Genomic DNA, 26,169 nt, shown 5'->3' with positions numbered 1-26,169 from the left:
GACTTACTCCATCCCAAGCAGAGGGAATGGGAATTGGCCACCCACAGTGATTCGGCAAATACTTGCTGCTTTGATTTAATGTTTTGCTAACAAGAAGCACATTTTATTTTATTTTATTTTATTTTTATTAATTAATTAATTTATTTATTTTTGGCTGCATTGGGTCTTCGTTGCTGCGCGCGGGCTTTCTCTAGTTGTGGCGAGCGGGGGCCACTCTTCGTTGCGGTGCGCGGGCTTCTCATTGCGGTGGCTTATCTTGTTGCGGAGCACGGGCTCTAGGCACGCCAGCTTCTGTAGTTGTGGCACGCGGGCTCAGTAGTTGTGGCTCGTGGGCTCTAGAGCGCAGGCTCAGTAGTTGTGGTGCATGGGCTTAGTTGCTCTGCGGCATGTGGGATCTTCCCGGACCAGGGCTCGAACCTGTGTCCCCTGCATTGGCAGACGGATTCTTAACCACTGCGCCACCAGGGAAGTCCAAGAAGCACATTTTAAAAAGCATTCTAAAGTAAAAGGAGAAACTTTGTTATAAAGGTATATTGTTCAAATGTATTTGTCTAAGGTATTTAAAAAATAGAAGGATCTTTCCTAAATAGGAAACAACTTTATATCACAATATCGTATGCATCTAATGATTGCTTTAGATTGTGACATTTGGTCCCAAACAGTTCTGATTTCTTATTCTCAGAGGAAGCCTTTGACCAGCTGCCTCAATCCACCGTTCCTGAGATGCAGCGGAGCAATCTGGCCCCTGTCATCCTGCAGCTGAAAGCGCTGGGGATCGACAACGTCCTCAGGTTCCACTTCATGTCGGTAAGTCCTGCCTTCTGTCTGTCTGGGAGGCCAGAGTGCTCCCAGGGGAGTGTCAGGACATTGATACAGAGCGTGCTGCCTTTCTGGGTTTTGTCACTTAGCTCGTGTGTTGTGTGCAGGGTTCAGGGAATACAGCCAGACAAGGCTGACACAATTCTGTTCTTGTCTGTTGGGGGAAAGAGACAAGTAAGTGGGTAATGACAGTGCCTGTGCCCGGTGCTCTGAGAGACAAAGGAAAGGCCCGCAGCCCAGTTAGTCATGTCTGAGGCGAGACCTGAAACCCAAGTGGGAACTCAGCAGGTCGGGAGAGGTGGAGTTATCCAGGGCAGGAGTGTGTGTGTAGGCCTAGGTGCCCAAGTGTCATGATTGGGGGAGCCAAGAGGGCTCTGGTAGAGCTGCAGGGAAAGTCCCTATGGCTGATTGCATTTCTGATTATTTCCCAAGGTCAGTTTCCAGGAGTGGGATTATTGGGTCAAAGGGCCATGGTCATTTCATAGATCCTTGGTACAAGGCCAAATTCCTTTACAGGTATAAACTCCAGCAGTGCATGAATGCCCCGACTCACCATACCCCAATCATGCCATGTTATTTTCTTTTAGAGTTTTGCTAATTTGATTTGGTGGGGGGAAGGAGGCAAAATATGATCTGTATCTATCTTTTTTGATTTCTCATAAGATTTAAAAAAAATTATTGGCCACTTTATATTTCTTCTGAAATATAAGAAGAAATCTACATAATCTTACCTAGCAATATCTAAATGCAAATTGATAAGCCATTTATCTGTTAGAATTAATGTTTATTAGTGATTAAGAGTCCGTTAACTATTAAGCACATTAACCTTTGTCTATAGTATTTCTTGCAAACGGTTCTTCTGATTGTATTGTATTGTATTTTATTGTTTGTTTGTCTGTTTATGTGCAGCCATTCTAAGCGAAGATAGTAGTATCTTTCTATCTTTACCTCTGTGATTTCTTCTGTTATTCTTGTGCTTATGAAGCATTTCCCCATATCTAGGTCAGTTAATAAATATTCACTCATGTTTTCTTCTTGAATTTTTATGATTTGAAAGCTTGCATTTTTAACTCCTTATTATATCCCAGCTCTGTTGGTGTATGATGTGTAACAAGGCTAGATTCCTGGATGCTAAAGTCCCTAATGTAGCATGTCATGATAAACTAGGCAAATGAAAGAAGAGAATGTAACAATATCATCTGCTCTCCCAAAGAAAACATACTTATTTCTCATAAGTATGGAGAAAATATACGCTTTGAATGTTGGTATATAGTACAAGAAATTATACAGAAAAATGAACAGTATATGCAAATCAAAAGCTTATGAAAAGCTCCACATCTCAGATTAAAGGAAAACATAAGGGCAAAAAGGACAGATGATTATCTCAAAAACTATAGAGTTTTCAAACATCCTTGTGAATACATCGAACACCCACTAAAGAAAAAGCTAAAGGAAAGGGAACAGCACAAATAGTAGCTCATGTTAGAACATGTTTGGCTTCTCTAGGAGAGCTAAATGCAAATTGAAATAGCTGTACCACTGTACGTTAATTGAATGATCAAACATAACGAAAAATGATAAAATCCAAAGCTGACACAGTTTGGGGAAAGTGGTTTTATATTCTGTTTCAGTCCTCATGGAGGACTTTCTGACATTATTTTATGAGCTGTAGAAATGGCTGGTATGTCTTCTCAGGGAATTTTCTCCTGAAAAAAATAATTCAAAAGAAACAAAGAACTTACATGTAGGATAATGTTTATAGTATCATTTTATATTAAATTAAAAATATAATAACGAAAATCATAAACTTTCAGACAACTGAAAAATGAGGAAAATACATATAAATTCATCTTCATGTATTGCCTTCTGGTTATTTCCTCCTGAAATTCTGTTTTTTTCACAGTTGAAATCACAGGATACATATAATTTTGTATATTTAGCCGTGATGATTACAGTAGCAAAGAACTAAAAGACTCAATTGCCCAGTAGTAAGAAAGTTGCTTATTTCACAGTGTATGACCTTGTCAGAATAGTATGCAGTTGTCCCAGGGTATTTGCTGTGAAGTGTCCATGGGTACAAGAAACAGAGGGAACAGAAAAGCAGGCAGTGAGAAAAACAAGCTAAAATTATACACCCACAGTCCTTCCAACTACATTAAAACAGCGTTTGCACATGATCCCGAATCAGATGAGGCCATAGAGAAATACTAGTAAATGTGTGTTGAGGTGAAAATACTCTGGATGTGATTGGACAAGGGGGCGGGTAAAAGTGTGGGTTGTTTTGATTGATGATGAATTCAAAGAGCAGAATTCATCGGGCTTGGTGATTGACTGGAAACAGGGCCAAAGATTGAAAGGAGTCGAAGAGAGCCTGTCCGTTTTGTTCTGTAATTATTCAGAACCACATTCAGTGCTTGAGCTATCCATTATTCATGTAATCTCAGTGTAATAAAAGATCCCAGAGGGGTTAAGCTCCTCCATTTAGGTGCTGTGTGTATGTTGCCTCTTTGTAAAGTAGGATGTCGTGGGCACTGAGGAAAGGCTAGTGAATCAATTACATGATTTAGTCAACAGTGATTTGTTGAATCCCCAGTGTATAGTGAATCAGGTCTAGTTCTTACCCTCATCTGTGTGTGCGTGCAGTCAGCACAACTTGGAGAAGTACAGCTTTGTTCCTTGGCAGTCAGTGGGTGGGGTAGGGTGGAAAGAATGAGACCTGAATCTGAATTCTGGCTTTGCCACCAACTGCCTCTAGGATCTTGTTCAAATGTCTTTTACTTTTTGTTACTCACTTTCCTCATCTGTAAAATTGAACTAAAACAGCGTGAGACTTAAAATACATTTGTTGTGAATGCATTTAAGAAAAAAAAACTACGCAGTTTGCAAAAGGACTATAATTTTACTATGTGGCTTACAGATGAAATAATTTAGAGGACGATAGTAATGATGCTTGGTACTTAGTAGATGCTCAGTAAGGGCGCATGGAAGGAAAGAACATAGTAAGGATCCAGAGACTCAGACTGAAGGTCACAATATCAGCTTGGCTTAGCTTCAAATTGTCTAGCATTCTCTTTCCAGGAATTCAAATTTAACTGATGTCAGTTACCCCCTATAGGCAGGGCCTGGGGCAGGGCTGTGGGTGATGCAAAGATGAGTCATCCACCAATACTGCAGTATCATGGGGCTTCTTAGAAGTCCGAGACACGAAGTAAAAATTAGAAATGTTTGATGAGAGTTTAGGGAAGGCAAAGACGTAGTTCAAGGTAAGAACCCATCGCTTCTGATGGAGGGGAGCATGAAGGAAAGCTTCGAAGGAAGTGTTTAGTCAAGCTGAGATTAAAGAGCAAATAGTACTAAGGGTGCTGAGAGGGAGAGGAAGGACATTTCAAGAGTAGAAGCCTGGAGGTTGGGAAGTCTGGGGCATGTTGGAGAGAAGAGTGGATTGAGCAGGAAAGTCACATTACTATGGCTGTTACCTGATGAAGTTAACTTAGGAGGGTTTTTATGTTTTTTACAGCCCCCTCCAGCACAGTCGATGGTTCAGGCGTTGGAGTTACTCTATGCTCTGGGAGGTATGCCTGTCTCTTATTCTGTGTTTTTTTATCTGTTTATTAATATGTGATATTAGTTAGGTTGTATTCACTCTAGGGCTCTTAGTATCTTCAAGGCTGGGATTGATTCTCCCTATATGTATGATCCTCTTAGTGACACGTAAGCTCATCCAAATGAGAAGGTGGGACCGTGATTAATGAAGCCCAGTCAGTAACAATGAATTTATAAAGCCTGTCAGTACATCAGAAGCTATTAATAACCATCGCCACAGCTACACTTCCAAGAGACATCTGGAAGATTCTCTACCAGTATTTCACATGTTACCTCTCTGGGCCTTTTTCTCTGTCCCTCGACCCCATTCTGAAATCTGGCTCTGTGTTCTCTCCCTAACTCCCATTCCTTCCACTGCTGGAGTTCCCTGTGGAGAATTGGGTAGAATACCAGGCTGTGGTATTGTTTGGGCAAGGAAACACCATGTTATGGAGGAACTTCTATTCTCTTGTTTGAAAATGTGGTATTTACCTTAAGATAGAGAAAACTGTGGCCTGAATTTACCTCTTCAGGAAGTTTGTGTCTTTTCTGTGAATGTTTGTTGCCTCAGGTGAATATAATATCCAGTTCAGTATTAAATTTCAGTGGAGGTTTTGTTCTTTGAGATTCTTTCTCTCTTTTTTTTTTTTTGTTCTCAACATCTTTATTGAGGTATAATTCATATGCTGTATAATTTACCCATTTAAAATGTACAGTTCAGTGCTTTTTAGTATATTTACAGGGTTGTGCAACCATCACTACAAGTTTAGAACATTTACCACATTTTCATCACCCAAAAAAGAAACCCTGAACCCAATGGCCCTCCCTCCCCATTCCCTCTCCCCCATCCCAGCCTAGGCAACTGCTAATATACTTCCTATCTCTATAGATTTGCCTATTCTGGACATTTCATGTAAATGGAATCACATAGTATGTGGTCTTTTGTGATTGGCTTTTTTCATTCAGCATGATGTTTTCAAGATTTATCTATGTTGAATATTGATACTTCATTTCTTTTTATTGCTGAATAATATTCCATTGTATTGATGTACCACTTATTATTCTTATCCATTTATCAGTTGATGAACATTTGGAGTGTTTCCCCTTTTTGACTAATATAAATAATGCTGCTGTAAGTGTCCACGTACAAGTTTTTGGTGGACCTTCTACCAGCAGTGTGTGAGGGTTCCAGTTTCTCCACGTAATGACGGGTTGCCCATGCTTGTTACTATCTGTTTTATGTACTGTAGCCATCCTGGTGGGTAGGAAGTGGTGTCTCGCCATTTTGGTTTGTATTTCCCTAATGACTGATGATGCTGAGCACTTTTTCGTATGCTTATTGGCTATTCGTATATCTTTTTTGGAGAAATGTCTATTCAAATCCTTTGTTCATTTTTACTTGGGGTGTTGTCTCTTCATTATCGAGTTGGAGGAGTTCTTTATATATACTGGATACACGTTTCTTATCAGATCTGTGATTGTAAATATTCCTCCCATTCTGTGGGTTGGCTTTTCACTCTCTTGATGGTATTGTTGGTAATACAAAAGTTTTAAGTTTTTATGTGGTTCAGTTTATGTATTTTTTCTTTCATTGCTTGTGCTTTTGGTGTCTTACCTAAGAAATCATTTCCTAATCCTTGGGCATGAAGATCTCTCCTAGGTTTTCTTTGAAGAGTTTTTATAGTTTTAGTTCTTACATTTAGTAGGTCTGTGATCCATTTTGAGTTAATTTTTTTGTATAGGGTGAGGTAGGGGTCCATCTTCATTATATTTATGATACCTTCCTGTGAAGGAATAGCCAATTATTGATAAAAAAATCTTCAATGATTTAAAAGGCCTTTAGGGTCTATGTCACATCAGCCCCGAGTGAACATATGCCAGAAAAGGTTTCTATCCTCTGTTCTCAAGCATGTGATAGGAACTTGAAAGCAAAGTCTCCTGGGATAATCTGAAATGTGTATGAGAGAATATCCACTATTTAGAAGTTTTTCATTTGGACTGATTTTCCTCCAAACAGAATGAAATTTAAAATATTTTAAATGTCTTCACTGCTCTAACTAAGCTGGAAAAGGTAAACACCCAACTTAAATTTATTTGTAAGCTGAATTATCACCTTCAAAGAGATGATTATATGGGAACAGGAGAGAAATGACTTTTTCTGTCTTGCCCTGGGGTCTGCAGCAGGTGTTTTTTTTTTTTTTTGCGGTACGAGGGCCTCTCACTGCTGTGGCCTCTCCCGTGGCGGAGCAGAGGCTCCGGACGCGCAGGCTCAGCGGCCATGGCTCACGGGCCCAGCCGCTCCGCGGCACGTGGGATCTTCCCGGACCGGGGCACGAACCTGCCTCCCCTGCATCGGCAGGCGGCCTCTCAACCACTGCGCCACCAGGGAAGCCCTGCAGCAGGTGTTCTAATGCTCCATCTTGGGAATAGTCTAAACCATAGTAAAACGAGAGTCTCTATCTTGGGAATCCACTGCCTGAAAATTGGCTATTGGTAAAGGGGCAAGGACGGATGTGAGGAATTGAAGGAGTCAGCCCAGTTCAGCAAACGGCCCAGGAGGCAATTGGATGAACAGCTCTGGTGTTGGCACCAAAGAGAGAGCCGGGCGTGTGTTCAGACTCATAGTCATCAGCTTTGTAATTGCTCACAAATTTCTGAGAGGCCTGGGACATCTGTGGCCTCTCAGAAATTGGCCGTGGAAAAAGGTCCAGAGGTGATGCAGAGAGAACAGCAGGAGAGGTGGCAGAGAAGCAGGGGAGTGGGGAATCATGGAAGCTGGGGAAGAGTGTTTCCAGGGAGCTGTGGTCAGCAGAGTCAAAGGCTGCTGGGGACCCTAAGGAAAGTGCCCTTTGTGTTTGGCACTGTCTGGTTGTCGGTCCCTTGGAAGGGGCAGTCTCTGGGGAGGAGTGGGACCAGGGGAGGGTGGGAGCAGGAGGAGGCTGTGAGGCCATTTCCTTACAATTAAGTCCTTGCATAGAGGCCATCAGAAGTATCAGTTTTTCAAAATTGAGCATTCAGGAGCACTGAGGAAACCTTTTCTTCTTTTATTGTAACAGCACTCTGGGTCAGGTTGAGGTTGGATACCTTTGTTTAGCATACATCATCTTTTATTCTGCCAACAACTGTGCATCTTCCGGCACCATGGTACATGCCTTCTGCTTTTTGTTGCTGTTCTTACGGCAGGGCTGGACAAAGACTGTCGCCTAACTGAGCCGCTTGGCATGAGAATAGCAGAGTTTCCTTTGAATCCCATGTTTGCAAAGATGCTGCTTGAATCAGGTAGGTGGAGACCAACAGTCCTCGTTGATTTTATTTTGTCTGGGAGTTGTTTCCCAAATTCTGTGCACCCTGGGGAAGAGAGCACGGTACATTTTGAGCAGTGAAGGAGCTTTCATCTAAGGTTTGGGGCATGTGGCTAACTCGTGATTCAAAGTCAGTAGTCATTAATTTAGTTAACACTTTTGTTTCCTGTGGGTCTAGTACTGACACCTGATTTTTTTTTTAACAGAGATTTTTTAAAAAATTGTGGTATAACATACGGAACATAAAATTTACCATGTTAATCATTTTTGAGTGTACAGTTCTGTAGCATTAAGTACATTCGCGTTATTGTTCAACCACCACCATCATCTGTCTCTGGAACTTCTTCGTTGTTTTCAAACTGGAGCTCTGTACCCATTGAGCACTAACTCCCCATTCTGTCCTCCCCCAGCCCCTGCAGCAACCGTTCTGCCTTCTGTCTCTATGAAATTTGACTATTCTAGGAACCTCACAGAAGTAGAATCATACAATATTTGTCCTTTTGTGACTGACTTTTTCACTTGGTATAATAATGTCTTCAAGGTTCATTTATGTTGTAGCACGTGTCAAAATTTCTTTTTAAAGGCTGAATAATATTCCATTATATGGATAGACCATTCATCTGTTGGTGGACACCCAGGGAGCCGCCACCTTTTGACTATTGTGAATAATGCTGCTATGAACATGGGTGTGCAAGTACGTGTTTGAGTCCCTGCTTTCACTTCTTTGAGGTGTATACTGAGAGTGGAATTGCTAGATCATCTGATAATTCTATGTTTAATTTTTTGAGGAATCAGCGCACCGTCTTCCACAGTGGCTGCACCATTTTGTATTCCCACCACCAAGGCACAAGGGTCCCAGCTTCTCTGACACCTTCAGATTTTTGTGAGAATATGAGTTAAGGGATAAAAGTGTATAACCTGGAGATCTTCTAATACTTAGAAGTCAAAATCGTGTAGAGCAGGGGTCCCCAACCCCCGGGCCACGGACTGGTACCAGTCCGCGGCCTGTCAGGAACCGGGCCGCACGGCAGGAGGTGAGCGGTGGACGTGCGATGGAAGCTTCGTCTGCCGCCCCTCATCGCTCGCGTTCCCGCCTGAAACGCCCCCCGCCCCCCGCCGGTGGAAAAATTGTCTTCCTCGAAACCAATCCCTGGTGCCAAAAAAGGTTGGGGACTGCTGCTCTAGAGACTGTGGTTTGTCACACACTTCCTGTGCTCCCCACGCCCCCAGAGCCTAGGGAAGGGAGATACTCATTGTTTCTTACTTTTGTCTAACTTTATATTCACTGGCAGTAGACAAAGCTGTATGTCAGACTAAGCGTGGTGAAAGTTAGCTGTAACTGTGTTTTGGAGCAACCAGGCTTACACTGAGAAGCGCAGGATTCTAAGCTTGGGGCTGGGGAAGTAGGTCACTCACGAGGCCAGAAGCTGCAGGGAGCATGCGGCGCCGTTCGCGCTCTCTGTCTGACGCCCCGGGGGGCTCATTGCCTCAGACTCCGTGTCCAGGTGGCAGCAGCTGCAGCCCACAGCGTGCTTCCCTGGTCTAGTTATGCCTCGGGCTTGCCGGGTGAAACGAGCCCTGCCGAGAGGGAGGCCACCTCTTAGAAGGGTCCAGGAACAGAGGGACAGCATGAGGGACACAGTCCCCGTATTCCCCGCCCCCTCTCCCTCTCAGGCTTTCTGCCAGGATTCTAGGTGTCCACATTGAGTAGGGAGCAGGTGTGGAGCTGACCTGCCCTAGTGATGGGGCCAAGCTGGCCCCCATTGAGCCTCACGGCAGAGTCCCTCAGTGCGGCCACCGCGGAGTGGGGTCCTTCCAGGCCTCCTTCCATCTGGACCATGTATAGGACATCCCATTTGGCAGGGTGAAGTGTTTGTATGTTACAAGCTTTAAAAATCAAGCTACATGTAAATAGATGATCTTAGTATTACAATGTGGTATAAGGAAAATGTCAGAAAACATCTTTTACTTCTCACTGACACATCGTATGTTTGAAATCAAACATGCTTTTTGGTTTATAGGAAATTTTGGCTGTTCTCAGGAAATTCTAAGCATTGCCGCCATGATGCAGATCCAGAATGTCTTTGTGGTCCCCTCAAACCAGAAGTCTCAGGCTGTAAGTCCGACTGTTCATTCGAGTCTCGCTCACTTTGGGCTTTCTTTTGTTAAAACGGCCCAGGAACTGCTGCTGGTGACAGAGCAGCTTATGTTTTGAGGGTTAACTGTGTGCCAAACATTTTACGTGCGTCATGTCATTTTATCTTCACCGTGGACCTGGGAGGGAGGTACTACTATCATCAGTTTTAGAGACGGAGGCACAGAAAAGTTAGGTAACTTATGCGTGGTTGCACAGCCAGAATTGATGGAGTTGCCTTTCACAGTCCAAAGCCCCAAATCTTAACCATTGTCCTACTGACTTTCTAAGGGAAGTTTTTTTTTTTTAAAGGCTGCTCTGAGAGCAACCTTGGTGGGCACGTTAGTGATACAAGGAGTCGGTGCCGGGCACAGCAGGCTGGGCAAGTCAAGCTGCTGACAAGGCCCTCCCAAAGGCCCAGGCATCTGTGACAACTAGAAGGGTGAACGCTGGAAAGACTGTGAAGGAGAAATTACACTATTGAAGAGCACCGGGGAAGTGAGGCGTCCTGACGGAGGGAGGCCCAAGATGAGCTCAGAGCCGGTTCCTGCTGGAAGAGTCGAGAAGCAGAAGCGGAGGGCTGAATGTAGCAGGGAGGCGAGAAATTTCCTTATGGACCATTACCATCTTCCCTGACAGTTGCATAGCTGCAGGTTACAAAGTTTTCGTGCCTGGATGGTTCTGTTGTTTGTTTGCTTTTCTGTTAGCCTTTTTAACAGTCCTACCTCAGGACAGGCAAATTCATTTTCAAGACGAGGAAAGTGAAGTTCTAAGCACTGTATCTAAAATTGCAACATATACCCCTCCCGTCTCCATCCCCTGCCCCTGCTTTATTTCTCTCCTCTAGCTGTTCTTACCACCTACCATACTATACATTTTGCTTATTTATCCTGTTTGTTGTTTTTCTCCCACCACTGTCATATTCACCGTTATATCCCAAATGCATAGAACAGTGCCTGGCCTATAGTAGGTGCTCAGGAAATATCTGTTACTGAATGAATGGAAGGAAGGTGAATTATGTGGTATTTGATACAAGGAGCAAATTCTGAAGTCAATAAATGTATTTGTGTACTTGTATATATATTGGATACGCCGTTCCTTGAACCCACGGGAGCAGATGGCATTGCCCAGGATCTCACAGAAAGAACAGCTTAGGGACTGGGTCTGAAAGGATTGCACAGCTAGTGGTGGCTTAGGAATATAGAGTGTCTTCCATGCTCCAGACAGCCGGCCTCTTGCCCTTCTGGAGCTTACCTTCTATCAGGGGCTGGGAGGAGTTCTTCTGAAAGAGAAGATACTGACTGGATAGAGGAGGAGAGGGACAAGAGCACTGATATTTATCTAACACCTGTGCCAGGTACTTTATGGTGGATTATCTTAATCCCATAGCAGTCTTGATACACAAGTTTAATATTCCAATTTTCTAGATATGGAAATTGAGGCTGAGAAAGGTTAAGTGACCAATCTGAGGTCTTTCAGGAAACGTCAGAGTCAGGATGGGTTCAAACCAGGTCTTCCTGACTCTACAAGCCGTGAGCTGTTCCTTGTGTAATGTTGCCTCCAGGACAAGAGGCTCAGAAGAGTCAACTTCTAAACATTGCGTTTATTCTCTCCAGATTCGAGTGCACCGAAAATTTGCTGTGGAGGAGGGTGATCATCTTACCATGCTCAATGTGTATGAAGCATTCATCAAGGTAAGCACGGCTGCCACTCAAAAGGCCCCCTCCATGCACCCGTCCACTGGAAGTGATCTAGGGGCAAGGATTCCGGAAGTGTAGTTTATAAAAGAATGGCCAACAGGCCTCTATTTTCCTATTAGATTATTGCCAGAACTTCTAATCCATGATGGTTTCTTGCTTCCCCTGCATAGCGATCTGGCCCCCAGCAGTGGGTCAGAGGCTCGGCCTTCCTTGGCTCACCCTTTCCTCACTCCGTCTCACACCCACCCCATGTTCCTGGACAACACTGTCCGACATTTGAATAGGAAGTTCTGATATATTTTCTGCAAATAAACGAGGCTGAGAGTAACTTGTGGTCTTGAATCTTCAAAGCTGTCTACGTGAGTTTGAGATTTCACACAGCCACCACTGCTCCAGCTGCAAGACAAGCTGTGAGAAGACATTTAGTCGGGGATCCACATATACTTACATACCCTACCCAGATTTAGCCATGGTGATGGTACTTTTTGTTGTTCTTAATAGTCTGTAAAACTAGGAGCAAATGATACAGCTTAAAGTCCTCACTAAAAATCGCTAAAAAGAGAGATCTAATGATGATGAAAACAATGAGAAAAGAAAACAATATATAAACTTCTTATATAAAGGAAAGGATGTTAAGGGGGAAATGAGACATTTCAGATATTCAGTATCTTGTCTTTACTTCTTAAATAATTTCTTTTAGAAGAGGAGAAATACTAAGTTTTTGTTTTCCCAGAGGTTTGAAGCGAGATTATTTAGTTAATGAACAGTTTTCAGAAAACCGAATCGCTTATTGAGATTATTAATTGTGGATTAAGTCGCTTAAACTTCGTTTGTGCAAAAGCGGTGCACCATTTCCAGCTTCCTCTACCAGTAGAAAGCGGGTCCAGGGCTACAGTGCATTATTCTATAGTTGCCTTCTGGGAAAGTCCTCTTTGAATCATATTTTCTTACGTAAAAACACCTTCCTCCCCGGCTTATAATTTCAGAGGTACATTCCCACAGCAATAATTTAGGATATAATGATCATACTTCAGAATATAGAACAAAACTAAGTACTGTTGATAGAAAAATCATACTTTGGGGATTAAATAATAGTAATTTGCAAATTATTTCTAAATTGGCAAGTGTCGTATTACTTGCCTGTTGTCAAAGTGATAAATTCAAGCCTGCCAGAGAGGGAACATTGATTTGCAAAGAACTGCAGGGGAGGGGTTCTGTCTGGTAGTTGGCCACTCCCTTGGGTATTTAAGATTGAAAACAATTCTGCTTGTCACTCAGTTCTCACTTGCCCTTTAGCACAGAGAGTGAGATCGGAGAGCAGTCAGGTGGTGAGCACGGTGGTCAACGTCTGTTTAGAGAGATGGGGCAAACAAGGGCCCGTTATGATCTGAAGATCTTGTCCCATTGAGTAAGCAAGTGGGGGCAGAGAGATGAATGACCTCCACCACGTAGCCTCAGTTGAGAACTTTCCTGTGCTCTTCTCACTCTCCTTCAATCTGGGTTGTCCTGTAGCACAATAAGAACTCCCAGTGGTGTCAGGAGCATTTCCTGAATTACAAGGGTCTCGTCAGAGCCGTGACAGTGAGGGAGCAATTGAAAAAGCTTCTTGTCAAGTTTCAAGTGCCCAAGAAATCCAGTGAAGGTAAGAATACACTGCCACCACCAGTGACGCCCCTTTCTCTGCTCTGTGTAGTAGCATTCTTGGGGTTCTTAGGCTGGGCTGGTGTGAGGCAGCACAGTGTACTCTGGACCCACACCGGGTTCATGTTTCGAATTGCCCGTGTTGGTGAAAAGCTGCATGTGAAAGTAACATATTTTCCCCCAAGGAGGTCCATTTTTATTTCTGAGGGCTATTCTTGGGGAAAAATTTAACAAGCCCTGACAACACTTAAGAATCATTAACAATCACATCATTGTACATTACACGGTTAATTATCCCGTGTAGGCTTTGCAAGAAAGATGACTTCTAAGTGGACAACATTTATGGCCATTCCACATAAACTGCATTTTATTTTCAGTTACAGGTATTACTAAAGCAAGTGCCGTGTGCTTAGCCTAGGCAGGCACTGGGGTCAGATGGAAGTGTTGCGTAAGACACAGTTTCTGGCCTCTAGTAGTGACGGTGACTACTGAGGACACACTAGGTTACACCATGGCAGGGGTTCTGCTTAATATTCTCTACTTAATCTCCTACTCTGAGGTGTGGGCGACGTTATCCTTATCTTACAGAGGAGTTGTTAGGTCCCAGGGAGAGGTTAATTTAAGTTCAGGACCACACAGCTGGTAACCAGCGAAGCCAGGTCTGTGTGGCTCAGACTTTTGAGGGGGTGACGTGTCTGCTCAGCCATTCAGCAATTGTCTTTCGAGCACCTCCTGGGTGCCAGGCCCTCAACCGCACTCTCAGCACCACTGGCGCTCACTAACATTTCTGAAGCGCCTGTAATAGGCCTGGCAGTGTTGTGAGTGTTTTCATACGTGAATTCGTTTAGTGCTCACAACGCTCCAGTGAAACATGCGCTGCTGTTATCCCCATTCTACAGATGAGAAAAGTGGGCTCAGGCGACGAGTGACTTGCTGCACGAAGGTCCCACGCAGTGAGCGTACAGTGGAATCAGAACTCAGGCAGTTTTATTCCAGAGCTTTATTTTGCCTTTATATTAAGAGCAGCTAATTACATGATGACGAAGACGTGGTTCTTACTCTCAGGAAACAGTGCAGTGAAGGGAGAGATTCCTACAGAGACCCACTACTGCAGTATGAGATTACCAGTTGTCTTAGAAGCTACAGGAGTAGACGTTTGAGTGATCGTGGCGGACAGCAGTGAAACCAACATTCTCATACATTGTTGATGGCTTTGTAAATTATACCACCTTTTGGGAACTTATTTACCAATCTACTATATTTTATTGGATCCAAGACACCATCATTTGTAAGACACACCATTATTTTAAGTATCATTAAGAAAGAAAAGCTGCCAATTAGAATACAATTGCTGTCCTGATTTCAGTGAGTTAAAGTATAATAAAGAGTGGGTCTTAGAATTGATGAAATACATATCATAAGCCATATAGATGACATTATCGTTTTGCACAATAATTTGGATATATCCTGTGGAAATCATCTAATGAATGGGCAGGCTTTATCCTTGGAAGATGTTAACTATAGCAACACAGCCACCAATTAAAATGAGATGTTTGAAAATTCTGAAGAATTACAAACTGTAGCTATAACCACAGAAATAATATTGTAGTGTTAGTGTCCCAGGTTGTGTCTTATGGAAGGAACATCATTCCTGTAAAATGCTCTCCTAAAAGGGAGTGAGGTCACTGGCCAGCCTGTGGAGTGCTCTGTAGGTTCTGGTGCTCAGCCTTGGTCTTGTCTGTGGCCCGGGGAGGGGTTGGGGGCCCCAGGTTAAGGGAACAGTCCAGCGTATTTCCTTCAGCAGCCATTGTGGGAGGGTGGGGACCTCCGTAGATGGTGCCAGGGCAGGTGTCCAGCACTGGGAAGCGTGGGGCTGGGACCCGTCCAGGAGATGGTTGCGAGGTAGCTCGAAGCAGCCTGGGATGGGCCTCACGGCACAGGCCTGAGCACACAGAGCATAGGGCAGAAGAAGTCTCATCCATCGCTCTGTTTGCTACCTTGTGTAGGTGATCCAGATCCGGTTCTGAGATGCATTGTTTCCGGATTTTTTGCAAATGCCGCGAGGTTTCATTCTACTGGAGCTTATAGGTAACATGATATTTTGTGAAGTCTTTTGTGAAGTCACTTAAGGCATTGAAATCTTAAAAATAATCCAGACCCCATAGCAAGGTGACATGCAGGGCAAGTAGAGAAATTAAATCATTTTTCTTTATTTGTGTCATGCCTCTTTCTAAAGATGCATTGAGGTTAGCTGTATAGCTTTAAGTGAAATGTCTTAACTTTATGGAAATGATTCTCAAATACTCAGCCCATCTACATGTTGTAGGAGGATGACAGTTACAAGTCTGGAAGCTGGTAATATTTCCATTCTAATCAGAGAATAATAGGACCAGAGAGAACCATTAAAGATGATCTTTCCTAGAGAAGTTACTTTTGCCCTTGGGCAGTTCCTGATGTTTTTAGAGATCTGCAGAACTGCAGCTACCCAGATAGATAGTGGCCACATTTGAATGTTGGCAAGTGTTTCTTCATGTGCTGGCCACCCCTCCCACTGCTACAGACTTCAGCCTGTCTCTTCCAGTTCCATTTTCTAGGCATAGAAAAATCACTGAGCATTGATGCCCTCCGATAACCTCTAGTATATTCAAATGTGGTAAAAGCTAACACATAGTTTAGGCCTGTTTTCTCTAACTGAATCATTCCAGTTCTTTGAATTGTTATTTTTAGTCTGTCTTTTCTGAGCTCGTTTTAGTCTCATAACTTCATTGTAGCCGGTTTAAAGCGCAGTGATCATGACGATCTCTTCTTTAATAAGGGAGCAGTCAAAAGGCTTTCTCCCCAGCTTGTCTTTGGATTTCCTCCATATATTGTCATTAGCTTTTTCCCCTCAGAACATATGACAGTCCTGTGATCCTGCAGTCACCATGATGTCCCGTCCCGGACACTGGGCTTTGTTAATGAGCCCAGAGTTGCATTGGGCTTCTTTGTTGTTTTTGGCAGCCAGGTCTCCTCCATCTAGTATCCTAGTAGCTGACTGTTTGATCCTCAGTATAGCACTTTACATTTGTCTCTAGTGTGTTCTGTTTGTTACTCCAGGCCAAGTAGTCTAGCCTATCGGTATCATGATTCTGTTGCCCATTGTATGAGCTCCCCCTCCCAACAGTGAGTTGTCCCCGTCTGAGGCCGCTCTGGAGAGGCCTTTGATCTTCTCCAGTGAGTGCCGGTATTTTGTTGTCATTTGATTGCCCTGCTCTCGTCAAGAGTGTTAATTAGCAATTTCTACTAGCATTTACAGAATTCTTTTGCCAGTGTCCTCAACAAAAATACAGGCTACATAATAGGCTTCGTGGTGGTTGGTCCCTTTGAGACAAAGTTCAGTGGCTGTCATCTGATAGGACAGCCAGGACCCCAGGCGCTGGCTTTATTTCAGCGCCAGAGATGAGCTGGGTCATGGCCTTGAGGCACTTGCCTGACACGTAGGTCCCTGGCACCCACAGAGGCGCTCTGTAATTATGGTTTGGGCAGCAGCATCCTAATCCATTAAGGTTCTCTTGTGAGCTCATCTTACCAATAGTTGTGCGCATGGTAAATATTTTTTGAATTAAATTGAATCAAGTCTGAGTTGAAATTTGAAATATTATCTCAGAGAAGTGGATAGTCCAATATTGAGCTTTCTCTTTTTCTCCTATTGTAATCTCCCCCATTTGACAGTCTTTACTATTTATCTTTACTATTTAACCTGTTTAATAGAAAAGTTTATAGACGTAATCGTATATATTATTTCTGTCCTCAAGGAAATTTTTGAAAGAGAACCTACGGAAGATAAACATAAACATAGGCAGAGCAATGTATTTCTCGGTTATTTATTTATTTTTTTTTGCGGCACGCGGGCCTCTCACTGCTGTGGCCTCTCCCGTTGCGGAGCACAGGCTCCGGACGCGCAGGCTCAGCGGCCGTGGCTCACGGGCCCAGCCGCTCCGCGGCATGTGGGATCTTCCCGGACCGGGGCACGAACTCGCGTCCCCTGCATCGGCAGGCGGGCTCTCAACCACTGCGCCACCAGGGAAGCCCTCGGTTATTTTTTTGAATGTCCATGTGTTGCTTTTCTTCTCCCTTTTTTGCGTGATTTATTCTTGATTTCTAGAGTGACAGCGGGGGAGGGGGATCATAAAGGGCACAAGAGAAGATGGAGAGAATAGTTCCGTTTGTGTGAAGTACAACCTGCATGCATTTTTGATGACGTTAAACGCGTCTGTGGGAAGGTCTTGCTGTAAGTGTTTAAAATGTACTTGAGACAAAATTGTTCTGCTTCCCAAGGACCATCCGTGACGATCATGAATTGCACATCCACCCTGCATCAGTCCTCTACGCAGAGAAGCCGCCCCGCTGGTAAGCCCCCTCCTGCTCCTCTGCCTTGTAAGTGCGTTGAAGGCAAGGCCTAGTTCTTGTTCGTCTCTGGCTCCCCAGCGCCTGGAGTACAGGCGCCCAGTACACGTTTGCTGACTTTGTTCTACTGTGATCGGCTGTAGAATTTCTGCTCTATCAAGGATCCCTTTAAGCCAGTGGTCTTATGCCTCTGCTCACTCATCCACTAAGCAAACATTCATGTTCACCCACGGACTAGGTGCTCTATCCTTGCACTGGGCACAGTTGTGCAGAGAGGAGTTCAGGCCCCAGCCCACAGCCTGACAGACACAGATGGGTTCCAGTACCTGGGGAGAAAGGCTTTGATAGAGGGGTGTATTTGATAGGTGGCTGAGGTTGGCATTTCATGTGCCAGGGAGTCAGGGCTGGCTGCTTCAGGGAGGACATAATACTTGCTCTGGAAACTGATATCTTTTTTTTTTTTGGCCATACGGCGTGGCATGTGGGATCTTAGTTCTCCAACCAGGGATTGAACCCATGCCCCCTGCAGTGAAAGTGCAGAGTCTTAAGTACTGGACCGCCAGGGAAGTCCCTGGAAACTGATATCTATATTAATATATGCACTCCTAAAATCTGGGAATTTAAATTACCTTCTTGGCTTTTTGGTGTCTGTTACCTCAGCCTCAGGCAAGCCTTTTTTAATAGAAGTATAATTTATATAGATTGGAAGAGTATTGACAACTGTGTTCCCCACGTAACCCATACTCCTAGTAAGATATAGAATACTTTCATCTCTCTAGAAAGTTCCCTTGTGTCTCTTTACAGTGAATTCCCAGGTCCTTTCAGAATCAGTGAGCCTTTGCTTCTGTTTCTGCATTTTCTAATACATTAGGCTCTGTTCAGAGTTCTGTAAACAAAAGCATAAGGATCCAGAGGGTCCTGTGCTGAGAGTCTCCTCTGTAAAACGGACACACCGGTACCCTCCACTCAGGTCATGAGGCTTAAGTGAGTAGCATGAATGCGTTTGTGTAGTGTAGCGCCTGGCACACAGAATAGATAGAAACACGTTAAAGGTAAAGGCGAAAGGACTCGTCATCTCTAATTGTTGTGGTTCTGACTCTCATCATAAGATATAGGAAATTAGCTCATGTTTTCTTCTTGTTTCAGGGTTATCTACAATGAAGTTATCCAAACCTCCAAGTATTACATGAGAGATGTGACCGCCATTGAATCTGCTTGGTTATTGGAGCTGGCTCCTCACTTTTATCAACAAGGAACGGTAGGAATGAACCGAGCCTGTCCCCCAGAACCACTTGTTACCTGCCTCTTTGTATTTTTGAGTACACATCTGTTTTCCAGTTTAATGTCCTAAACTTGCTGTCCCCTCCCCCCACCCCACAATGGTACATGGGGTGAAAGGCCACTACCACGGTCCCAGACCGTTCTGGGTGAAAGCACCGTACCATTGCTCGTGGTGAAGTGCGTTTAAACATAAATCCCTCCAACTTACACGACAGAAAAAGAGAATGTATCTTCAGCTCTTTCTCTCTCCCTCTGCTCTTCTAAACCATTTCCAAAGAAGTTCTGTCACACTGGACTGTGTTCACAGGAAGCAGCACAAATATTTTCTGATGAGGGTTGCCTCGCCAAGACAGTAAACAAACGTGCAAGCTTAAACCCGAGGCGGTTTAGACACATGGTGGGAGATGCTGAGCACCGGCGCCGCTGTGTATATCGTATACGCTCTTCTTCCACGGCAGGCGTGCGCATTAATTCAGCATCTTTGTCATCTCCGTCATCTATTGTGCTTTTAGACTGTTTCTCTACCTCGTTACGGGTCACATTTTCCTGCTTCTCTTGTCTAGTAATTTGTCGTCGTATGCTGGACATTATAGGTGCTTTGTTGTGAAAAGTTGATTTTGTTGTTTTTATAGAATATTGAGTTTTTTCCTAGTAGACAGTACTGGCAGATCAGTTTAATTCCACCAAGGCCTGATTTTAGTCCTTTTCAGGCAGCTCTAGAGTAGCCCTACTCCTAAGACATGGGCTTTTTGATGCCTCAGCTGAATGCCTTGGATGTTCATTGAGGTCTTTGCACTCTGGCTGGTCAGAGCTCCAGTGTCTCCAGCACTGTACAAACCTCCAAATCTCCGTATCAGGTCAGAACTCCCCAGTAACTAGTCTCTGCCAGCCTTATGGAAACTTGGCCTTCACATGTGCAGCTTAGCTTTCAGCCAAAGACTTAAGGGCGGTAGCTCTGTGTAGGGCTCTGGAACTCCTCCTTTCTGATGCCCTGTCCTGCAGGTTCCAGCCGGCTCAGCAGCTCTGAACTCTGATCTGTGTCCCCTCTGCCCAGCTACACTGCTCTCTGTGTAGGGTTCATTTCCCTATGACAAGGTTTGGAGGGCCGTGCAGAGACCTGGGATGACTATACAGCTCGCCTCGAGTGTTTCCTTTCTCTCAGGGATTACAGCCCTGTGCTGTTACCCGGTGCCTGAAAATGATTGCTTCAGATCTTTTGTCCAGTTTCACCATTGTTTACCACAGAAGGGAAACCAAAACCTGTTACTTCATCAAGGCTGTAACCAGACTACCGTGTTTTCAAACCAAAATTTGGCTTGATTGGTATATTTTAAAATTGGGGAGATTTCACATTAAATAGGGATTTCAGGATTCTCTTGAAAGAAATATTAAATTCGCTGAGTTTCTGAGCCTCAGTTACTGCCTGGCCGCAATCAGCAGGGGCTGAGGAATGGCTGGCTGCCTGTGGCGGGTGAGTGACTCTCTCCAGGTCCTGCCTCATTTGTTTATTTCACTTGCTCAACTGTTCAAAACATTTGAGTTGTGATCCTATAAATGGAAGGATCTTCACATCCCTCTCGCTCCAGCAATGTTAAGGGAAATTGTCCTTTTAAGATCTTATGGTATTTAAATCTTAAACAATATGACAAAAAACCCTTTCAAACCTGCATCATTCTTCACGTATCCTCATCCAGACATTTTAGCTAGAAATGAGATCAACTGCAGGGACCGAGAGAAACATGGTGTGTTGTCTCTGCTGTACTGGGCTGATAAGAATAAACCTGAAGTGAAAGAAAATCTTTTTCCTGCAAACCACTCAGGTGGAAAGCAGCAGACTTCAGAAGGCCAAGAGCAGCCATTAGAAAGGCAGACGAGAGGTTAAGGGGAAGGGTGCACCGTGAGGGTGCTTGTTAGAGTAGCAGGAATCAGGCACTTAGAGAAGGGTGATTCTGAAGTGGCCTCAGGTTCAGCTAGGCTCTTGGAGAACAGGATCAAGCTAGAAGCGGAGTCAAAATGACAGTTTCTCTCAGTCGAACACAAAGTTCAAGAGCAGATTGCCCCAGAATTTTGGAGAAAATGACAATGCCACATTTGTCTTTTTTCTCCAAATGCCTGTTTTTCAGCTCCTCCGCTCCGCTCTGATGACTGCCTGTGATCAGAGTGTTTTTAGAGAGGCCGGGACCTCAGAATTCACCTAGGTCGACAACCTCATTTTACAGGCGAGGGCCCCAACCCTTCCCACACCCCAAGAAACTTGGTCCCTCCCTAACGAAACAGTCCAAAGGCACTTCCGTTATTAACTTGTCCAAAATGGATGGATTTCTCCAAGAGCCCTGCTGCTCTCCAGTGGCCGCCCATGTATGGTGGATGGTCCTTTGTTGAGCCTAGTGTAGCACCTCACAACCATGCACAGCCCACAGATCCTCCCCGGCTCTGTTCCTGGCATCTTTGGTGACTTTCCATTACCACTGTTTTTCAGAGAGTTGCCCTCACCCTGTAAAGAGGCCTGAAATGGTCCAGAGTCAGCTTTGTTTATATTCAACATTCTCCTCAGAAATGAACACCAGAAATGGTCCCACAGGCATGATGACCTCACCCCCCATTCCCAAGCTAAGGCTGTGGGTGTCTACCATTAGTGGGAGGGGTCACGTCAGGTGAAGTGCACAGAGGAGGGAATTTGGAGAAATTCAGGAAGACCCACAGCCGGAGAGGGGAAGGACAGGGGGACCTGTTCAGAGATTTGCCTTTCAAGTCCTTAAATTTTTTCTCCTGATTCTGAGATACCTTTGGAATCTAGGGAGATCCCTCTTCAGCAGGGCCTTTGCAAGCATCCATACTGGTCCTTTCTTGGGCATGAGCGGTTAGAAAGTGTGGCTTCTTGCAGCTCGTTTACCCCTATGTTCCGTTCACTCGGCCACCCATCCTGTCGTGCTTGGTGGGGTGCTTCATCTTCTTTTGCACCTGCATTCTTTCAGGGCCTGCAGTTCTCTGTCGGCGAGGGGGATGGCTGTCTTGAGGCCATTGTAGGTGCGCTAAGAAATGGGGTTTGGGCACGGAGTGTGCTGGAGTCGGCGGGCCTGCTCTGCTGGCAGTCGGCGGGTTGGGGATTCCTCGTGTGAAGATCGTGCTGCATGTTAGGGCAGCACATCTGGGGTATCTCCTGGTTGTTGGTTTATGATTATTAGGGGGTATCAGGGATACCTCAGCTGGTGAACAGAGGACCTTTATTGAAATCTTCCGTTTATACTCCCTGCCTCAAATGCATATTTTAGGATTTCTAGCACTTTTGGCTTTACTTCAGAGTGTAAAGAATGCTTGTCTCCCCCAGTCCTGTTATCTGATGCCCATGATTATAATGTTATGCTTCCTGGGTTATTTATACTGGTAGAGAGTGACATCTCTAAAAGAAAAACGTGTCACCAGGAAGCGTCCTTTTCCTGTGTGTCTTCCCCACTCTTGCGCGGGGCTCTATGAGAGTAGGGCCTCGAGCTCAGCTACCTGACTTTAGTTGGCTGACCTCTTTGTTCCTAAGGGGAGAAGACCTTCCCTTGACCGTTCTCAAGAAATTCTAGGAAACGCGAGGTGATCTGTGGCCCGAGCCCAGGCCCCAGAGCAGCACGGATATTGGGCTGCAGTGCTGGCCGGGGGGCCTGGGGTGGAGGGAGAGCCACGTCTCACTGACAGCTGCCCGCAGAGCCCCGGGGGCCCAGGTTGAGCCAGGGTGTCCTGACCTCGGGCTGTGTGGCTTACTGAGGGCCCGTTTCCTTTGCTGGTCACTTGGCCTTTTTTCCTGTATTGCCTGAGGGGCAGGGCATTTACTGAGAAGGTGTGGGCCAGATGGAAGCTTTGATTTGGTCACTTCCGTGGGAACCGTGTTGAAGTCTGCTTCCTTTGTCTGACCAACCCCAGTGATGACGTTTTCTCTTCTCTTGTAGCACCTGTCCCTAAAAGCCAAGAGGGCCAAGGTCCAGGACCAGTGAGCAGAGCTGGGCTGCCGCTGCAGGGGCTGCTTGGTGCCCTCTCCTCCACTCTGCCGCCCCCGGCCCCAGGGTTGGGGAGCTGGTGTCGGCTCCTGTGGACCCTTCATCGGCTTTTAAGTGGGCTGCAGCCCGTTCACAGCCCCTTCCCTCCCCTCAGCATCTGCATTCCTCGCTGGGATCCCAGAGGAGTTTGTGCCTGGGAGGGCATCCCGCCTCTAGGGGGCTGGAAGGCCCGCGCTCTTTGCTCACCCAGCACCCTCCCTGGCCCAGCGTGCCACTGCCACCAGGCATGCAGTCCTGGCCCAGCTTTGTGGGGAACGAGGAGGGAAGCAGGCTGCCGCAGGCTGAAGCACCACGTGGAGGCGGGCAGAGGGTTTGCTGGGCTGGCTTTGCTTTCCCTGCTGGGGTCCCGGCTCCATTGACCACTGAGGTCCGCGTTCAGGTATGAACAAGCGTGTATCTGTGAAGGCCTGAGACCCTGGAAACATGGTGGATTTCTGTCAGAATCACCCAGGGGCATGTCTGGTGGGCACAGGGGCCCCCAAACCAAGCAGCTTCTGTTTGCCCTCTGCCCGTGTCACTATCTGTCAGCGGTCAGGAGACTTGCGAGGCTTGGCGATTGACAGAGAGGACCCATGCGTGCTGTGCTTTGTTAACACAGGGTTTCTCTGCTTCACAAGCGGGCTTAGCTTCCCCTCCGTGCACGGTACCGTGTCCTGATGCCATTAGTGAAAGCTCATCAGCTCAAACCCCATCCCGGATCCTCTGTAGCAGAAATTCACAACAGTTTAGAGGCTCTAAGCTTCTGTAGCTCAGGAACATAACTTGTACGTTTGCCTTTTGTTTCCTTGGGTTCTTGCGAGAATGCCAGACAGGGGCAGGGGCTCTTCCAGCAGGCACTGGTGTCATTGTCCCCCGGGCTGCTTTGCTGTGATGATGTTTGCATTTCAACCCATGACTGATACAGATTGTTTTCCCCTTACTGTTTCAATGACATTTATTTTAAAAACACTTAGCTCGAAAGTTTATTTTTGTACTGAGGTTAGTTTGGATGAGCCACTTTTGGCACCAAATGTGTATGTCATTTTTATTTCTGTTTTATAAACATGTAAATAATAGTGATAACTTGTTAATAATAGTAAACCTTTATACTTAAAGTAAATGTATTCCCTCCCATCCATGGTTCTCGTGGTCTGTATTTTAAGATGGTCCAATTAATTCTTCCCGGTGAGGGCTTGACATTAGCCAAGAAACCAGATGCTTGGCACACAGCAGCTTCGGGGGGTCACATGGCCACAGGAAGCCCCATAAAGCAAGATCATGTGACCAAATGCCCTCCAGAGCTTGTTAGAGCAAACATGGGATGTTGTTTAGATGAAGTCCCAAGGAAGTGCTAATTCCTCCCAGTTTCCGACTGGGATCCTTGTGGAGAAAGGTCAGAAATACTTTTATGAAGTGTGAATTTAGGACCAGGGCTGATCCTAAAGAGCTTCTGTTGGGGTGGAAGGAGGAAGAGGTGCAGAATCCACATCCTCTGGTGGGTGAGACTGCAGATCAAAACAGGAGATAAAATACAACAGTCCTGGGTGCAGCCCGGAGCCAGCACGGCGTCACCGGCCGCCTCTGCCTGTGCGTCCCTGCACCCAAGCACATCTGTGCCCCTGTACCCACCCATACCAGGGCACGCCTCTGAGCTTTGTACCCTGTTTCGCGTCACAGCCTCGTGTGTGGAGAGGAACCATCACCGTCAGAGGCGTGCAACCACGAAATCGTGGCCTTGGCCCGGGGCCTTCTTTACGCGTATCTGCAGGACCACATGACCTCATCAGAGAGCAATGACCCAGCCTGGCTGAGAGAGGCCAGCAGGGCCCGATGGCCTGGCAAGCTCACAAGACTTTGTCCCCAAGTCATTCGACAGGAATGAGTCCCCTCAAGCCCCACCTGGGTTTTCGGATATCGTTAGTGGAATTTCCACAGTACTGCAGTGTCCTCCTTCTGAAGCGAGCTGCTCGGGTGAGACGGAGGAGGGGAGTGGTGTCCTGGAGGCGCAGAGATGGCGCTTTCTGTGCTTGTCCGCACTCCGCTGGTTCTTTCTTGAAGCTGGTCTCCCTTAGGGCTGGGTGGAGCCGTCACAAGGAGCCCCTGGTCCAGCCAGTGCTCCTGCCTGTCTCAGTGCAGTCATCAGATGCTGGCTGAGCACCTGGGCTGCGTTCATGGCACAGGGATGGGGGGGGGAGACGTTTGATGACGCGTGACTGGGTGAGGGGACCAGCACCGAGGCAGGGGACGAGGATGACAGTGTTGAGAGATTGCAGAGGCCACGGCGGTAGTCAGAAGCCAGGCAGCATCCAAAAGAAGCTTCCCCACAACAAGACCCTTTCCTTGTGAACATACAGATCGTGCTCACGTTCTGCTGCCCTGTCTGTCCTCTCCCAGGTGAGCCTTTCACTTTGGCCATGAACGTGGAGAGTCCCCCAGTCCCCCAGCTCCACGCTCTGGCATCAGCACAGCCTGCGACCAGCGCTGTTGTCCCTTGGTGGCCCACGTGCTTCCATTCAGTCTGGGTTCCCCTGCCTTCTGTCCCTGTTCCCAGCTCCGTTTTTCAGGACGCAGTGCTGACGGCTTCTGGTCACTCATTTCGTGGGGTTGAGTGGTGCGGCACAGGTCTGGGGTGCCTGAATTCGGATGACCAAGAGACCCCATCCTGGAACTATTGAACCAGGTCTCTGACTGTGGGACCCGGGAGTCCGCAGTTGGAAAAGCTCCAGTCCAGATGATTCTAGTCATGTGGTGGATTGGGAACCACTGATAAAGGAGACAGATGTCATGAGGACATCAACGCAGGGAGGGAGGTGAGCCACCAGCCGGGCAGTCAGGAGGAGCGTCAGACTTGAGTGACAGTTTTTATACAGGTGGTACTCTAACCTATACCAGGATCCACCCCAAGACCACTGGCCTGTTCCCCTAAAGCTCTGATCAGTGGGGATGGAATTCAACTCCAGGCAGGCTGTGATGGTGGCCACCGATGTCGGCCCACGATGAGTTTTTCCCGACTGCCCTCTCCAAGTGACAAATGTAATAATAAGCATTTCAGAAAGCTTAAAGTTATTCTATATAAAAGATCGTCCCATCCTTTAGTTTTGTGTGTGTGTGTGTGTGTGCGTGCCAAAACGTTCTGTCTTTTAGAAAATGTTCTTTCTTTTAGAAAATGATGGTAGTTTAAAAAGATAGGGCTTCCCTGGTGGCGCAGTGGTTGCGCGTCCGCCTGCCGATGCAGGGGAGCCGGGTTCGCGCCCCGGTCCGGGAGGATCCCACATGCCGCGGAGCGGCTGGGCCCGTGAGCC

The 26,169-nt window shown here is 46.0% G+C and overlaps 1 protein-coding gene across 3 annotated transcripts in view; it reads left to right on the top strand.

Moving 5' to 3' along the window:
- The window catches only part of DHX35 (DEAH-box helicase 35), a 72,873-nt gene extending 48,847 nt beyond the window's left edge, over positions 1–24,026 (top strand). For 2 of the 3 annotated variants that reach the window (XM_024128427.3, XM_024128429.3), the window contains 10 exons: positions 683–807; positions 4,337–4,391; positions 7,585–7,680; positions 9,725–9,819; positions 11,454–11,531; positions 13,050–13,179; positions 15,185–15,266; positions 17,496–17,567; positions 18,711–18,822; positions 22,781–24,026. In XM_024128427.3, coding sequence (XP_023984195.1) covers positions 683–807; positions 4,337–4,391; positions 7,585–7,680; positions 9,725–9,819; positions 11,454–11,531; positions 13,050–13,179; positions 15,185–15,266; positions 17,496–17,567; positions 18,711–18,822; positions 22,781–22,825 — 890 coding nt within the window. In that variant the 3' untranslated portion in view covers positions 22,826–24,026. Of the gene's footprint in view, positions 1–682; positions 808–4,336; positions 4,392–7,584; positions 7,681–9,724; positions 9,820–11,453; positions 11,532–13,049; positions 13,180–15,184; positions 15,267–17,495; positions 17,568–18,710; positions 19,025–22,780 lie in introns of those variants that run through there. The other variant, XM_024128426.3, reaches the window with a different exon arrangement.
- Positions 24,027–26,169: the final 2,143 nt, after the last annotated feature.

Source organism: Physeter macrocephalus, chromosome 14 (genome assembly GCF_002837175.3).
Source record: "Physeter macrocephalus isolate SW-GA chromosome 14, ASM283717v5, whole genome shotgun sequence".
NCBI classification, from domain to species: domain Eukaryota; kingdom Metazoa; phylum Chordata; class Mammalia; order Artiodactyla; family Physeteridae; genus Physeter; species Physeter macrocephalus.
The sequence above is the reverse complement of the archived record's forward strand: the minus strand, read 5'-3'. Positions and strand labels throughout refer to the sequence as shown.